The sequence below is a fragment of the Aquila chrysaetos genome, chromosome 1 (assembly GCF_900496995.4).
Source record: "Aquila chrysaetos chrysaetos chromosome 1, bAquChr1.4, whole genome shotgun sequence".
NCBI classification, from domain to species: Eukaryota; Metazoa; Chordata; class Aves; order Accipitriformes; family Accipitridae; genus Aquila; species Aquila chrysaetos.
Genome location: NC_044004.1, coordinates 11,870,445 through 11,887,152, shown reverse-complemented (window position 1 = coordinate 11,887,152; position 16,708 = coordinate 11,870,445). Strand labels below are relative to the sequence as shown.

Sequence of the window (16,708 nt, the reverse complement as noted above, 5' to 3'; positions counted from 1 at the left end):
CATAACACAAGAGCCAGAATACTGACATAGAAGTTCTTTGTCTAGCACTTTTTGCTATAATCTCTAAGACTCAGAAGCAAAGATGAGTTAGACTGTATGTTTCTATTAATAAAATTCTTAGATTTCTGTTTTTCATCAAAAGATGTAATACTATCTTTATTTTTCTGCAAATGAAAACATACTTCATGCAGTAAAAACATGCAAGTCGGAAACCCTTTTTGGGTGGAAGGGTGGAGTGGCATAGGTGGCTGTGTCTCAAAACCAGTGGCTAGACTCTTACTTTATAGTAGGCCCAAGAGGTTTCTGAATGCGAAAATACATCAAGCAATCATGGAAAAACTATTTCATTTTAAATTATATGTCCTACAGTTTAGACAATGTCTTTCTGTTCACAGCTGCAACTCTGCTGACATCAAAGAATACTGGGTACAAGCATCCTAGGGCAGTATAAAGTTTCTCTTTAGCTTGCCAAGAAGTATGCAAGTCATTCCATTAATTAGGAATGGGGCATGGAGTTCATGTAAAGTCTTTAAATCTAATTATAGCACTTTAAACAGTCTCAATGTTTAAAATGTACTTGTAGTAACTCATACTTTTGCTCAAATTTAATAGCAAACTATTATTTTTAAACTCCCATGAGTAATAAAATGTTTGCTGATAGTTTTTGCTTTCTCCTAAAAGTCATAGAAATTAGGTTTAATTTTTAAATAAAATATTAGTCACTGGATAATCATGTCTTGATAAATACCTTTCAAGGAAAGTCCATATCTGGTAATATTGAAATAATAGTAATGGCAAGTTCACATATGCTAATTAATCGTCCTCATCAACTGTTAAATGATGATCAAAGCAACTGATAACATGTCAAACTTTTGATGATTGCTCTGTTTGTGCTTCTGACTAAAACAAGAAAAAGCAGAACTACAACTAAGTATGGTCCCAGAAGCTGTGAGGAACTTAAATTTATAATGTTCCTTAAATACACTCAGCCTACATGGCAATGAGTTTACCATCAAATTTCTATTTAAAAACATTGTTGAGTCCAGATTAAAAAAGGTCAAACAAAAAAAAGCCCCAACACCCTGTCAAACACTCAACAAAAACCAAAGTGCATCGGAACTGCAATTTCTAATTCTAGTATACACTAATAATTGGCCTTAAAGATGATGTTTTTACTGTTTACTGCCTTTTATTCTGAAGTAGGAATTTTCTGTGTTTATGTATCCTTATTTATTTGTGTAAGTTTGTTCATGTAACATCAATAGATGCACTTGAGGGAAGATGCAGAAGACTTAGAAATTACCATGTCCTACTATATTACAAGTTTTTTCTTAAAAGCAGAGCTGCAGAGAAAAATGTCTTAGGATACATGAAAATTGTCTCAGAAGTTTTCTTCTAAAAATTAAAGATTTATTTCTCCCACTTTTATTCTTAGAAAAATCAAGCCTTGTCTTTACTGATTTTTGCCAAGGGAACCTTGAGAAAATAGAATTCGTTGGAATGGGTGTTTCTTCAGCATGAAAATGTATCATTTCCAAAAGGACTGGAAGAAATATGGGCCAAAAAAAGAAAAAAGCAGATTACTATTAACATAAACTATACTTATTTCGTGTCATGTTTCTAAAACTTCAAATCACTTGTTTTTACATTACTCCCAAGTATTAAGCTTGTAACAAATAAAGAGAAGGATTATTTCTTGCCATGTATGAATTGGTACAAGGCACTCATATCATTGCCAATTTATACCAGTGAAGCTTCAGTGGAGGCCACTTCTTAGTATAGGTGCAAGAGAAGAGAAAATGAAGTCTGACCCTTGCTCCCTCCCAAATGGGACTTCAGTTTCCTTAGAGGCTATCTTTCCACCAATTCTCCATTATCTTGATGCTTCACATCAAAATGATGAAATCAAGATTTAACTTTTTCCCCAGTAGGAGAGAAATGATCTGCAAATACTTTTTTGCGGGTTTTGGGAATTATATAGCAGGAAGAGGGAAAAAAATATAGTTATTTTCTTTTAGCAATTATCCAGTGCATCAAACACTTTGAAAGTGTGGGGTGGAGGTGGGGAGGGGGGGGTTGTTTGTTTTGTTTTTTTCCAGTGTGATTTATATGGACTTAGAAAACGCACTTAACCTTTCCTTTCATTTATCATAATAGAGTGTTCTCAAAGTGAAAAATGCACAAATGTCAGTTCAAGGACCCTTCCCAGTCAAGCAGAGAATTTTCCAACTGGTAAGGCATTTTCTTCCATCATATCTTATAATGTTTTTTCTCATTGCTTACTTTTTAATTGAGACAACTACGTCAACAACCTTTGCAGTCGTCACTCCTGTAAACTTTATAATATACTTCATGGCAGCTGTGAAATATCCAGCTTGTACATAAGACTTGTTGAGAATTTCTCATAAAAAGAGAGAACTGCTTTACAGGCCAGAAATTATTTATGGACTATATTGTAATGGCCAACAACAAAAAAAAAAAAAAAAAAAGAAAAGCAAATAAAAGTTCATTGCTTATTTTATGTACGGTTTTCAATTCTTTGAATGTCTTATTTTTTAAGTTTGTGGCCTTTCCAAGTCTCAATTTATTTTTTTTTTTTTTTTAATGCTGTATTTGCAATGAAGCTGCAGTTGAGTGCAGTTCTTCAGTAAATAGGTACAGCAGGCTTCTCTCCTGGCGGACTCGTGGCCTGCTCTGTGAATTGAGGGTCTAGTCACATTCCCCTTCTCTTGTGGAGGAAGAGAAAGAACCATCGAAAAACAACACTGGGATGCGCTCTGCTTTCTGGCTTGACCTGACAAATCACATCAGTGGTAGATAGTCTCACCCAGGCATATGGTTATTTGTAGTTAAATTGTTGGGTTTATGTACCTGTGTGTCTTGCTCCATACAGAATTTGGGTGGTTCTTAACTGTGGGTGTGGATCAGAGCTCACAGAAGCAGACAGGAAGATTACCATAGGTGCAATGGGCTTTTGGACCATGTTTCATTTCCATAAGGCATTATTAATAGTTCTTTTGGCAGATGCAGTCATATTTCAGTTATTTTAATTCAATGTAATTATTATTTCAGTAATATTAACTTTACATAAGACTTAAATATGTAACTGTAGAAACACAATTTAACTTGGAATCAATTTGTTTATGTAAAACAAAAATTTAGATATTTAAGTAATAGATACTTGTGCCAGTATCTTTTATGGCTTCAAGTAAAACAAAAAGGTCAACAATACTGTTACCTAATAGTGATCAGAGTAACATTTAAAGACTCTAGTTTGTGTTCTTTGTACTAACAATTGACTGTATGACCATAGCTTAAACGGAGAGGCCTTGTAATTCTGTAACACTGCTTTATATTTCTGTGCCACAATTCCTGACCTTAAAGTAATGAGTAATTTAGGTGCAAGTCATTGTAAAACTCCTGGAGAAATACATAGGAAGCCCTCCGAAAACAGATTAAGATGCAGCATATTAGACTACGATGTGGAAAATACCTATTTTGCCTCATTAAAGGGTGAAACTCAGAGGAGGTGGAATATTTTAGGATGTACAACAATCCCATTTATTGCTTGAAGTGTGACCTATTTACACGCTTTCAATTGGAATTCTTCCTGAGTGGGTATTATTGGCTTATATGTGCCCATCTGGGTATCTGAAAGCTTATGAATATGATTTACTGTTATCGAGTTAAATTAACAGACATGCAGAATGAAAGCAGCTTTATCAAAGATCCTTTTTATCTGAGAGAAGCTAGCTGAAACTGTACCCTTAGCTGTAGTAAAAGCCTCTCGGAAACAGATGTCAGGATCTGAGAACAGGTATAGCTTCTTTCAGATGTGCTGGGGAAATCATGTAAGTCAGCTTTTAGTTGGACCATTTATCTTTGTTGGTACTGCTCAACCAGCTCAGCTGAGAAACAGCTTTTTCAATAATCAATTCATAGAAGCTTTCTGAAGTAGTGGGGGTGACATGTCAGATAACCATGAACTTAAGATTAGCATAAAGAGTTGTTGTAACATGCTGAACCATCTATGTTTTTTGTTGTTGGGGTTTTTTTTGCCTCAATTTTTAAAATATGCATTGGATATTTGGAAATCTGGGCATGTTCTCAATGTCTGTAGAGCTGTCTAATTTGACAAATTACCAACTTGCTTGCTTTTTGCCTCTTCTTTCTTCTTCATCCCCAATTGTGTCAGTTGTGTCCCAAAACTTCTACAGACTTTCCATCACCCTCCTTTGTAAAGCTGTAGCCTTTATTATGCAACTGAAAAATACCCTTGTGTTTCATGCTAGGCTCCTATCTTACTGGATAGTAAAAATGAAAAAGAAACATGCAGTAAGTCAATTTTCTGTGTCTTTGTCTCTGAAGCTGAAAAAATAGTTCTTAATGTGGATTCTGTGATTTTTGAGGGATTTTCTGGTTCTCCAAAGCTGATTCACAAAACTTGTAGCACTGTAAATGGATATCCTTCTCCAGATATCTCCTTGAAGTTAACAATGGTAAGACGAAAGAGTGGATGTCCTGATTCCAGACTCCAAAGACAGCTCAGAGGGCAGCTCCGTCTTCTGGAAAATGACAGCAGGGAGGTGATGGCAGTTTTCAGTGTAAGTAAATTGCTTGGGAATTGTTTTATTTATTCAGAGAATACACCCTGTGCTACTGAAATAGTCTGAGATTTTTGGGTCCCATTTCCATCTACATGCGGTATGCTTGAATTTGAGTGACCAGAGTTTCCCATAGCCCAAAGCCATCTAGAGACATGAGAAATACTGAAGACGACTGGAACACCAAAGTGATGTAAAATAAATAAACCCAGCTAAATAAGACATTGAAGGGTTTTATTTTAAAAACGTTCTGCTTTGAATTACATCAAAGGAAATAATGGTTTTCTGATTTTTAATTTTCTTTTTTTTTAACTTGCCCTCATATTGACTCTTCATTTCAGTTTCCAGTCACTTGGAGTCATTTGGCATGCAAGTTACCTTGGAAGCCACTGCTAAGCCAAAGAGGAAGTCTGAAGGAGAAGAGCATAAATGCTGGACTTCCTAGGGCTAGATGGCCACAGCTTTAAATAGCATAAAAGAGGGTTGGCCAATTTTTATTACTGTCTTTGTTTGTATATAGGAAACCCATCCTCTACACCAATGAGGTTTGCTACAAATACAATTTAAAGCCTCCTCTTCCCTCTTGATGAAAAAGCAGGATGATACCATTTGACCTTTGGTGTCCCTTTTCTGTCTGAGCCATGAGTTCCAGCCTCCGTCACTAGCAAGCCAAACACTGAAATCTTAATTAGTTATGGCTTTGACTGTCTTGGATGCATGTGTTTCTACACGAATTTCCTTTAATGTGTTGTGAACTCTCCACCACCAGCCTGCTGATTTTGTGGCTGTGAAAACAGTCTGTACTCCTGCTGCTCTGCTCTGGCTTTTGTTTAGGGGGAGATGGAGAAACGGAGAAGGGATCAGGAGGAGGGGGAAAACAGCATACAAATAGACTAGATTTGTGGCCTTATTAGAAACAGACTGGGAAAAGGACTTTGAAGGAAGCAAGATTTATAATGATAAGTTTCCTTAGAATGTTGTTTTGATATTCAGCAGTGCATAAAGCCCTTGAGGCTGAGATATTTTAGCATGTGTTGGCAACTTATTAATAGATTTCAGGCTTACATTAATATTTAATCTAGTGTAGAAAGGGGCATGCAGAAGATCAAAGCAGTATTGAGGCATGCCTGTTGAAGAGGCTTAAGTTGGACTTTTCTTTTCAAAGAAGAATTACTTTTTTAATCTGTTCATGTTGTGTGAATTGAAAATGTGGAAGTTAAACAGAATTAATTCAGAGATCTTTTAAAATCATGACATAATGTCATAAAAACAGTGGATCAGCTCCATCTTGCTCAGATTACAGATAATGTTTAAGGGACACTTCCCTCCCACCCCGAGTTAGAATCCATTTCTTTGTCCTTAAATTGTTTTAAGATGCATTTCAATTTTGATGTGATGGAAGCAAGGGTACTGTACTGGGAAATGATACAGTAGCATTATACCTGTTAGCTTTGCATCTGATTTATTCTCAGAGATACTGGTTCAGATACTTGTCTCATAAATTGCCATAGGACAGCCCTGTTTTTAAGCTACTAACTGAAGTGCAACCAGACTGTATACTACCACTCTTTGGCTAGAATCCATCAAAATGTGTATTTCTTTCACTTATTTGAAGGTTTATGTAGTTCTCCCCTTCAGCATTTCTGAAATCCCTTATAAAATCCATCATTATCATTTACAATGATCACTGCTTATCTTTAAACACACAATTTAATGCTACTGTAGCAACACAAACCAGTACAAATGAGGAGAAAAGGATCTTACTGCATCTTTTGGAAAAAAAAAAAAAAAAAAAAAAACCTCCAGTATATTTAATTGTCTTAACCATGGAAAGAGTGAACTAGGGAATGACTATTCAATGTCTCCTCTGGAACAAGACTGAAGCTACCAGGTAGCAGGTTCAAAGATGCATCAAAGGAGGTATGTTTTCATATGTGTACAGAGCTCTGAGGCTAACCTACAGCAGGATATTGTGGAACCTAAAAATTTACAGTGGTTCAAGTGACCTAGAGAAATTTTAAGTAAAAAAACCCAAACCAACAAAAACAAAGAAACAATTTCCACTATTTAACATTAATGCCCAAGCTGTAAATTGCTGTGTGCTAGGAGGGTATTCTTGGAAGGTACCACTAGATGCTTGCCTGGCTTTCACACTCTAAATAAAGGTCACTTTTATACTGGCCACTAGGCATAGATGTGTCTGAACCAGACAGGCCTTTAGTCTCACTCAGTGTGGTCAGTACTGAGGCCTTAATTCCTCTGTAAATTAACCTTGCTGGAACTGTTGGTACAATTGGTAAGAAAAAATAAGATTAAAAGTTGGCTCACTGTATGTTGTAGGTATGTGTTAAAGAACAGATATCTCATACAGGTAAAACCCTGGAGGATTTTTTTTTATCTTTCTTAATACATAACATTTTAGCACAAGTGTTACCTAGTGAGAAATTATGCTCAAGTCTAGTATAATTGTAATTAAAATACTGGTTTTGATTTATTTTTTTTTTAGGAGCTCTCTGCCAGACTGCTGTCTATTCATAGTGATCAAGATCTAATAGTGGTGACATTTAAAACTTTTGAAGAAATATGGAAGTTTCTAACCTACCACTCACTGGGTAAAGCTGTTTCACCATACCACAGTTCAATATGCTTTTTTTGTTTGTTTTTGTTCCTCTGCACACAATTTGATTGACTGGGAACTTGTTGAACAGGATTTTGAGACTCTTTGTATTAACTCCTAATAGCAGTAAGTAATGTTCCTGAACCGGGTACTAGTGATAGGGCTGGAAAGACCCTCCAACCTCCAGGAGAACCTGCCTTTGTCCCAAAACAGGTAACAGCTATCATTCCTGGAAGGTGTCTTGTTTAAGTTAGATACTCCAGAATCGGGTCATATCTTCTTTCTAAGCAGTCTATTCCAATCCAGGTATTTTTGTCCTAAAGTCTAACCTGTGCTGCAACTTCAATGCTTTTACAGCTTTTTCTTCTCACTGTAGACATGTCAAGGTTACTCCTCTTTCATTGGACCATGCTAATACCTATTTGGAGACTTCTAACCTGCACTTCCACTTAGTGTTGTTTTCACTAGGAAAATCAACCCTAATTTCTATAATTCTTCTTCCCAGAGTGTATTTTCTAGACCTCTGCTCATGCTTCCCACTGGACTCTTCTAGTTGTTCTACATCTTTCCTGAATAGTAGTGAGCAGATAGTGGACAGAGTTGGTAAGACTTCAGAGGAAATATCAAGTAAAACAAAGATTGCTTCATATGCTTTGCATGCTTCAGTTTTTTTCTAAATTTGAGCATGCCTTTTGTAACAATATGATGCCATTGATTTGAGTTCCATTTTTAATATCCTATAACTTCACAGGGCTTCTGAAGAATAGCATTTGAATCAGTTCTTTGTTTCCATTTTGTTCACTTGATTTTTTTTCTTCTGTATAGGGAGAGCTTGTGTGCATTACTATTGAATTTTCCTGGTTCCATCACAACAATTTAAAATAATGAATTTTATTTTTAATTTCATGTTTGCTACTTACTTGCTATTTCGTATTTTAAAATGCTCCTTAGAGAACTAGAAAAAATACTGTTTCAATGCAATTTTGCAGAGAAAGCATAACAAGATGAAGTTTCTTCTTAGGCAAGGTTGTGGCTAACAGGGAATTGATTCAGCATCTTCCAAATTGCAGAGTAGCACCTTAATTACTGATCTGCCCACCTTTCCTCTTCATAATAACCTATACACAAAGGATTAGCTAATGTATTAATGTTGACCATTTAAGTAATAATCTATTATCTATACCATGCTGATTATGATGCACCAATCCAGATTTCCCTGTAACTATCAAATAGCTTTGAAAGCCCTAAATCCTAATGTAAGGAGTCCCAGTTTCCAAATCAAGCACTACCTTCTTCTGATTTGTGTAATTCTGGTAATGGGGTATCATCTCTGTCACAAAGAAATTCCAGGAATTTGATACCCAGGCATGGTTTCTGCTCAATCAGCATAGCTGAGTTGGGCAACAGAAATTTATGAAGATATTATTTTTTGAGATTATTTCCAGTAATCTGTCATTTAAGTGGTGCTGAGAACCTGTTGCTCAAAGGTTGTTAGTGATTACCTCTTTCAGACTCCAAACCTTTCGAATATAGCTAAACTACGGGGAACCCTCGTAAGGGGAGGACATGCTCTGCTGTTTCTGCAGGATTCGGCACAGAAAAGTTGTGCAACTTTTAGGTGTAGTTTGTGAGAGCTATGCATCAAAAGTAGCTGTAATGCATGTAACATAATGGATGTAATTTTGCCAATACTGTGTAGTAAAATTAGCTATATGTTGTGGGTTAAGCAATAATGGAGTTATCTGAATGCCTACCCCGTCTCTGACTTTCTGAAAGGTTATTTTATTGTATAATACTGTAAAACTACAAAGAAAACAAATTGGAATTTCTTTTCCCTAGGTTTTATAAATCATTGCATGGAGAATTTATTCCTAGATCAATCTTTCTGGCTCTATTCTCAAGAGGAAGAAGAAACAGGCATTGAAGTCTGTATAAATGAAAAATCATTATATTTGATGTACAGAAGCCTGCTAGTACAGGAAGGTAAGGAAGACTGTACATGCTAAGGCTAAATTTAGAGAAGCACCTTTCTTTAAAATCCTAAAAGCAAATATTAAGACCTATTCAAATACTTAATGAAGTTGAAATTTAAATCTATTCACTCCAAATGTACAAGAGAAGAGAAAGGAACAAACACAGACTGAGTTCAGTAGGATCATAGGGGGATTAGAGAAATTCATTTGCATCTGGTCCATAAATGGATACCAAAAGAATTAGGCAGGGGTGTACATTCCAACTTGCTTCATATTCTTGCAGATCCTGGAGATGTACAGGAGAGAGATTACAGATAGTTGCCAGGCTCATGTGCTTCTCCTAACTAGCATCACCTGCTGCCACTGTCAGAGACAGAATGATGGGCTAGATGGATTGTTGATTAATGCAATAGGAACATCTCTTGTGTTATTTAGGGAATATAGATACAGATATGTCTAGGTAATTTGCTGCAAAATATTGCAGCAGAAGAAGGTTCGACACTTCATTGAACATATCAGGTCTGCATTCTACTGAAAGAGAAACTAGATAGAAATGTATGAATATCTGACAATTAGAAAATTCTTGTGACATCTCAGATTTTCTGTCTTTAATTGAATATTACTAATGCTCTTGAAGCCAGTTTTAAAGCTTGTATGACACTAAAACATTACATAAAATGACATCTCCTCCACTGCTTGCTTTTTAGGGGCATTTTTTGTTTTAGGTCCTGACAGTCTGATAAGAAAGATAATGGCTATAGGCAATGAAGTGAACACTTATTTTGAGACTGGGACTTTTACTGAAGGTGTAACAGGTGGATCTGTGGATGGTGACATGACCATGCTCTCTAATGCTTCTCTGGAGCCATTGATCCCTTTTCATCAGTAGGTACCTGATGCTAGCTACCTATTCCATATGCATCTGTTCCACGTGTACACACGTCTGCTTAGACATAGGTGTCTCTAAATGGTAGCTTGTTATGGAACATCCATCTTCCATTAACACTGAGAACAAATGCTCTATTTCCTTCCATACCACACAACTGAATTAATCCAGATGCCTGCAGAGCAGCATTTAAAGATGGTTATCCTTCCTGTGAGCTAGATATTGCTTTTTTTCCTGAGTCTGAAATAAAAAATATTAACACTTCTAAAATAACTTAAAGTAAGAATTTTCCTTTTTCAGGATGCTTGGAAATAATGGATGATAACAGGCTAGCAGTGTTTTCAGTCAACATTATTGACAGGAGCCATACACCTCCTTAACGCAGTTTGTGTCAAGGTCATGTCCAAGCTCATAATTGCTATAAAGCCAAAATTGTACCAATGGACTTACCAATGGACTCACCAATGGACTCACTTCAGGAATCACCAGAAAATCGTTCTTGGTGTTAAAAAGCTAGTTAAAGCTGGAATTTTTCTGTTAACCTTGGGCAGGGAGAAATAGTGTGACTTTCTCTGTTAGGTTTGTTTGAAGCAATGCTGCTTCTACTACTAATATTACTGAAAACACAGCTGTGTCTGAAGTGTATGGACAGTTCTGAAATTGAAAGATAATTGTGGGAGGGATGCACCTGTTTCCAAATGGATTTAAAATATCACTGTTATTGTCACAACATTTAGTGAAGTGTTTCATACACTAATTTCCAATTTGTTTTTCTACTTTCAGATGGTTTCTTAGAATGTATTCTAATCCTATTGACACTGCTTGCAAGACTGAATCTAAATCAATCAAGAATGTTGGTAAGAAACTCCATCTGAACATCAGGATAAAAAAAAATAATAACTTATTCTATGCTTTCAATAGAACAGACTCTGAAAGGTTCAATATTTTTCCCCCATTGTATTAGGATGGGAAAACAGCTTTCAAAGTTATATTGCCGTAAACTTAGTAAGAGCATAAACTTCTGCCTATGACTAAAGGGGTTTACAAAACATATGGCTAGACATGTCTAAGTTGAGGTAAAATCTGAAGTCTTGTATCTCCCTTTTTTCTCCTAAATATTGTATTAAGTACGTACACAAAGTAGCAGAGAGTAATTAATTTGAGGATGCCTCTGTAGATATTTTTTTTATGACAAAGTTTAAAAATTAAGAAAATGCACCAATGTAGTTATTGTGGATCTTTCACATGTGTACTTCTTTATCTAATACTGCCAGAGACATAAAACTCATACAGATGGTCTGAGGCTAGAGAGTAAATATTGCTTATTTTTTATCATTCGTGTTGGTTTTAATACTGTATTGAGTGGTCTATAACTATATTTATCCAATAAGGATTTTGTTAGTTGGTTCAAGTGTTTTCACTCTCGCCCAAGTTCAGAGCCCTTTCTTAATAGAGAAAAGTAGGGACTCAGAACACTTCTTTTTGTTACTTCATGATGGAATTTGCTAGAATTTTGAGAACATCTTAGATTTTCCTTTCTAATGTCTGGGAAATGAGGAGTTTTATGCTGTTGTTTACAATTCTAATTGCTCAAACCAAATGGATTAGGTTTGGATGCTTTAAATCTTGCCACATCAGATGTGCAACTCGTGAGTTCCAGGAATGTCTTTTGCTAAATATGCTCTTCTGCTGAGTTGCTGTTCTACTAATTGTATTTGTATGGTTAAATTACTTATCTGAAAATATTGTTTATCTCCTTATTACACAGCAATGGGATCCTGTCTAGCTGTGACGAATTATGAAAGTGTTGTGTCGGAAGAGATTAGTTTCCAGGAAGGGGACAAAATCGAGATCCTTGGTTACTTCATTGAATGCATGGAATGGTTTCTTGGAAAACATGAGTTTACCGGCCAAATAGGTTTTGTAAAGACAAGTCATGTTAAACTGGACTTACCTAGAAATGAGTAAGTGATATGTATGCAACTCAAACAAAAAGAGACTTAGTCTCTTGAGCTTTTAAATACTGAATGTTAAACTCAGGATTTTTTGTGGTAGGTTTTGGGGTTTTTTTTGAGAATTGTCATAGTGTGTATCAGTCAAAACAAATGCAAAGAAATTGGAATATGAAGTCTGCTTAAATGTTGGAAAATATTATCAGCCTGTACCTGAGTTTCTTACTGGGAAAAGGGGTTGCTGTAGTTGTTATATCTGATTCAGTCTCTGTTCTTTGGATCACAAAATCCAAGAAGCTTTAGTCTTGCAGAAGATTCCATTTTTGCTGGTCTCAAGATTTATGTTAAAGCATCTAAGTTCTGTTTTTGCTAGTACCCTCAATTACAGGCCTTAACTTGCTTTAAATGGGGCTCCTATTACAAATAATTGCTCGTAATGCAGACAGAAACCTGTAAAAAGTGTGCATTTCAGCATGCATTGGCACCATGTTAATAGGCTGCTCTTACTAGTATGTCTAGACTGTCTACATGCTGAAACAAGGAGTTCTTAAACATTGTTTGCAGGTCCATTTGATGTGTACCTTTTAAGCTTGTATTAGAGGATCAATACCATAATGTCCTTAAAGATTTGTGCTTTTAATAAATTCTCTCATTAAATGCTATACCATGACACAGGCATAAAACTTACTTTGATATGGCAGAAACTGTTAGCTGCAAGCATAGCTATCATCAGTTTGTATATATTTTTATAAATATGACTGTTACTAATTTTGAACACAGGAGGACCTATCATGTAAAGATTGTATTAGTTTCCCTAACAAGCTCAAATTTGGCTGATGCAGTGAGCTTCTCCAGCCAAACCTGCTTTCAGACACTTTTAAAGTTGATCCTTTCTTTGTTAGACCACAAGACCTGGATTTTCTTGAAGCAGAAGAGCTATCTTTTTTTTCAAAAGAAAAAAATTTGCAAGAAGTGATACATTTATTGAAACAAACCTCCATCACAGATGTTTGCTCTGTGTACAGAATAGGTGAGTTTTACTCCTTTTTACTGCATGATACGTGTGCAGTTCCTATATCCCTGTTATAACTGATTTTTTTTTTTATTATTTCAATGAGATTCCAGCCTTTACCCCTACTGTGAAATATCTTGGTATTCAGTTTGATCATAGATATGGCATGTAAAAATCCTTTATATCATCTTTGCTACTTTCCTGCTGATGCAAGACTTTTCCCAGCAGAGCATTTACAAATCTTCTTTTGTCCTTTTTTGTTGTTTTTTTTGTTTTGTTTTGTTTTTTGGTTTTTTTTGAGTGAATTAAAGAGCAGGGCTTTAAAAATTCAGTTACTGAGCTGAACAGATCTTCAAGCTTTCAAATGTCAGAGTGCTGCATTATAAAAGGCAGCATGTTCACCCAAATACTGCTGGCTTTTCATTCTTCTTAGGAAAGGTGGCATAATAATTAGTGACAGCTAATGCAAACATACACCTCCTTCATGCTTGATTTAACTTTCAAAGGTATAGAAAAATAGCAAAACCTACTCATACCAAGGATAAAAATACTTTTAGCTACATCATCTCCAGTACAGCTGTTATTCCTCTAAGTGCTCATGCTTTGCATAAACTAATTGGGATAACTGGGGTTTCACCTTTACAGACTTAGTGTAAGGTAGTGTTAATATATTTGTCTTGCTGAACTGAACAGGAGCAGTGATTTCTTATCCCACCACAGGCTGTTCTGTGGTGATCTGTATGTTTGTCAAATATCTAACAAAGTTTTATCTCCATTAGTGCCATCCCAAGAGACAGGCCTGTAGGCTCCAATTTGGAAGGAGCTGGTGTGTAGGTTTGACTCAGGTGCATTGGTTTAATTCTGCAAATCAGCATATGTGTGAACAATAACTAAGGCATGCCAGACCCGAGCTGCAAAATGCAACTCATGTCAATGTGCAAAATTACTTCACATCTTGCCTTCCTTGCTCAAATGAAAAGCCTGGGAACAAAAGCTCAGACCTCTATTAGGTACTAAATTAATTTCATGTGCTTAATGGACATACTGCTATTTTTGCCTGTTGCACATTTTTCACCACATCTCATCTCCTCCCTAATCTTTACAAGTGCTAACTTCTTTTTGCATCTTCCCCAGCTAATAGTACCATCTTTACCACTTTTTTCTCTTAAACTGCACAATTGATCTACATAACTTGACTTACTCAGAGCGAGCGTTTTCAATATTCACTTGATATTTTGTTGTGTGACCTGAGTAAATGGGGTTTTGATTCCTTCAATCTACATCAATCTAATGAGAAGTATTTACTTATGAGCACCTCTCCAATTAGATATTCAGACCATTAATTTACAACTGTTGTAAACATCTGTGGCATCTGTCCACCAAAGTCAGGAAAGCATTTAAAGAAAGGAGATCCAGAAGTAAACAGTCAGTGAGAGGTCATTCTTAAAGGCTAGTAAAATAGCTTTCCATCAGCTTAAAATAGACCTAGTTCTGTGAGCCCCTGCTTTTAGATATATCCTTCATACATTCAGTACCACTTAATATTGCATCTAGTGTATGAAAGACAGTGAATATAATCCTGAAATGCAACATGCCAACTGAAATACCTTGAGAAATATCTTTTACACAAAATAGTAGTTATTAAATATTCTACAGATGTGCTATGTTAAACATTTAAAACTAGATCTATAGTAGTAATGTCTACAGAACTTAGATACACCTTTTAAAAGAAAAGATAAATACAGGGATTTTTCATCTGCATGCTATTGGAATGGCCACAAAAGTCTGACACTCTTATCTGCACAAACTACCCTAAATAATTATTCCTCGCCCCCATCCTGCCCTGGGAGTGACACTAAAATGTCTTTCGGCAATATTAAGGGCTTTTTGTTACCTCATTTTAGGGGTGGGTTATTGGGAATGATTGTATCTACACTGCCTACTTGTATTTTAATGCAGCAGTGATGCATCCCTCATGCAGAACAGGTTGGCTTTAATTCTAAATGCAATATGCAGATGTCTCCCCACCCTCCCAAGCAGTGGTAGGTGCATGATCATAACCATGTAGAAAGCAGTGAATTGTATCAGCAGGAGGGTAAGTCCCTAGTATCTGTTAGCTTTGGGTCAGGAATTTCTTCTCTTTTAAATATCCAGGACACATCCAATTCTTCTGACAAAGAATTCCAAACTAAAAAATAGCCTTATTTTAGGAGATTTAAAACTGAAAGAGAACTAAGATACCATAACTAACATGGCTTTTTTTCTTTTTTTTCTTACAGACCAATTAGAAGAACCAGAATTTCAGAAAGCTCATGAATGTGGTAATGCTTCATATGTGTACAATTTTTACATAAAGTTAATGTGACTTCTGATATTTTTGGTGTCTTTGCCAGCTTTTTCTCTTTCTAATGTCTTCTAACTTTCTTCTCTCACTGTTTGCTTTCCTAGGTTTTGCTGTAACCCCTTCTCACTAGGTTTTTCTGTAAGACATTGTGGGTTTTCACTGTTATCAGATGTCTTTCTTGGACTTTGCTATCCAATTGCAAACTGTATGACTTATTTTTACTGCTGTGACACACACACACATGCACCACCCTCCAACCCCTTCATGTAGTTTAACGGCAAAATACTGTTTATGGGCACCTGGCAAGTGCTGACTTTGAATTCTAGCAGATTTTCCATCTGTTAAAAAACTTCATCCCATAAATATACTTCCCAAAGGGGATATTTTGATGAGGATGCAGAATTATTTCCCTTTGGCATTTAGTTGCTAAGCTGTCACTATCATTACTTGTACTACATTTTTCTAAATATCAGTTTTTATGATTCTGCTGAACAGTTTCAGAAATGAGATTTTAAGGAAACTGAGCTCTAAATCTGCAACTTCAATAAGTTCCTGTTGATACACAGCTGTAAGCTTTACACTGACTATGACTGCAAACTACATCCCTAGTCCTTGCCCTATTACCTTGGCTGGATAACGGTGGGAGGACTAAAGAAATGATGGCATGTCTGTCTCATATTTTTAAGATATTCAGCAATGTCAGTACTAGAACTTAGATCAATGACCACATCAATCACCACAAACTTGGTAATTTTGAGAAAGTTAATCTGTGCCAGCAGAGAATCAGGGTTGGTATTTGATTGAAAGGAGAAATCTTATTACACACTACAGAGGCATGGCTGGCCACACGGAGGTAATGTGGACAGGAGAACAGGACCTTTGCAGGCACCCTCACAGCACCCACGTGAGACTTCAACAACTCAAATAGCTCAGTCTTATGCACCCTCCCTGGCTAACCTGCCTTAGTTTTCTATCAGGACATAGACACACCCTTACTTAACTCGCATGCTCAAATTCACAGTTCCCTTAGGCCTTAAGTCCATCCATGCCCTGACCTTGGGTCCTTTATCCAGACCTTGTGTCTTTCCAGATTCTGGTCTTCCTTTGCTTACCAACTAGTCTGAATTGTAATTCATTGGCAGATCTCTCTCACTCATGTGCACAGAGAGAACAGAGAATATGTGCTCAGTGTGTACTTTTTGAGAATACACTTGGCCACAAACCAGTTTGAATTAATGTTGGACTTCAGTTGGATTAATGTTGGATCAGGCACAGGGCCTGGCTAGACAAGTGTACTGATCAGCAACCTGCTTACATGTG

At 36.3% G+C, this 16,708-nt stretch overlaps 1 protein-coding gene across 1 annotated transcript in view; it reads left to right on the top strand.

The window, feature by feature from the left end:
* Positions 1-16,708, top strand: part of SH3TC1 (SH3 domain and tetratricopeptide repeats 1) — a 33,864-nt gene that overhangs the window by 6,573 nt on the left and 10,583 nt on the right. The window contains exons 3-11 of the mRNA XM_030027168.2: positions 2,158-2,232; positions 4,477-4,604; positions 7,111-7,216; positions 9,061-9,204; positions 9,902-10,079; positions 10,864-10,937; positions 11,849-12,044; positions 12,935-13,062; positions 15,324-15,365. Coding sequence (XP_029883028.1) covers positions 2,158-2,232; positions 4,477-4,604; positions 7,111-7,216; positions 9,061-9,204; positions 9,902-10,079; positions 10,864-10,937; positions 11,849-12,044; positions 12,935-13,062; positions 15,324-15,365 — 1,071 coding nt within the window. The remainder of the gene's footprint in view (positions 1-2,157; positions 2,233-4,476; positions 4,605-7,110; positions 7,217-9,060; positions 9,205-9,901; positions 10,080-10,863; positions 10,938-11,848; positions 12,045-12,934; positions 13,063-15,323; positions 15,366-16,708) is intronic.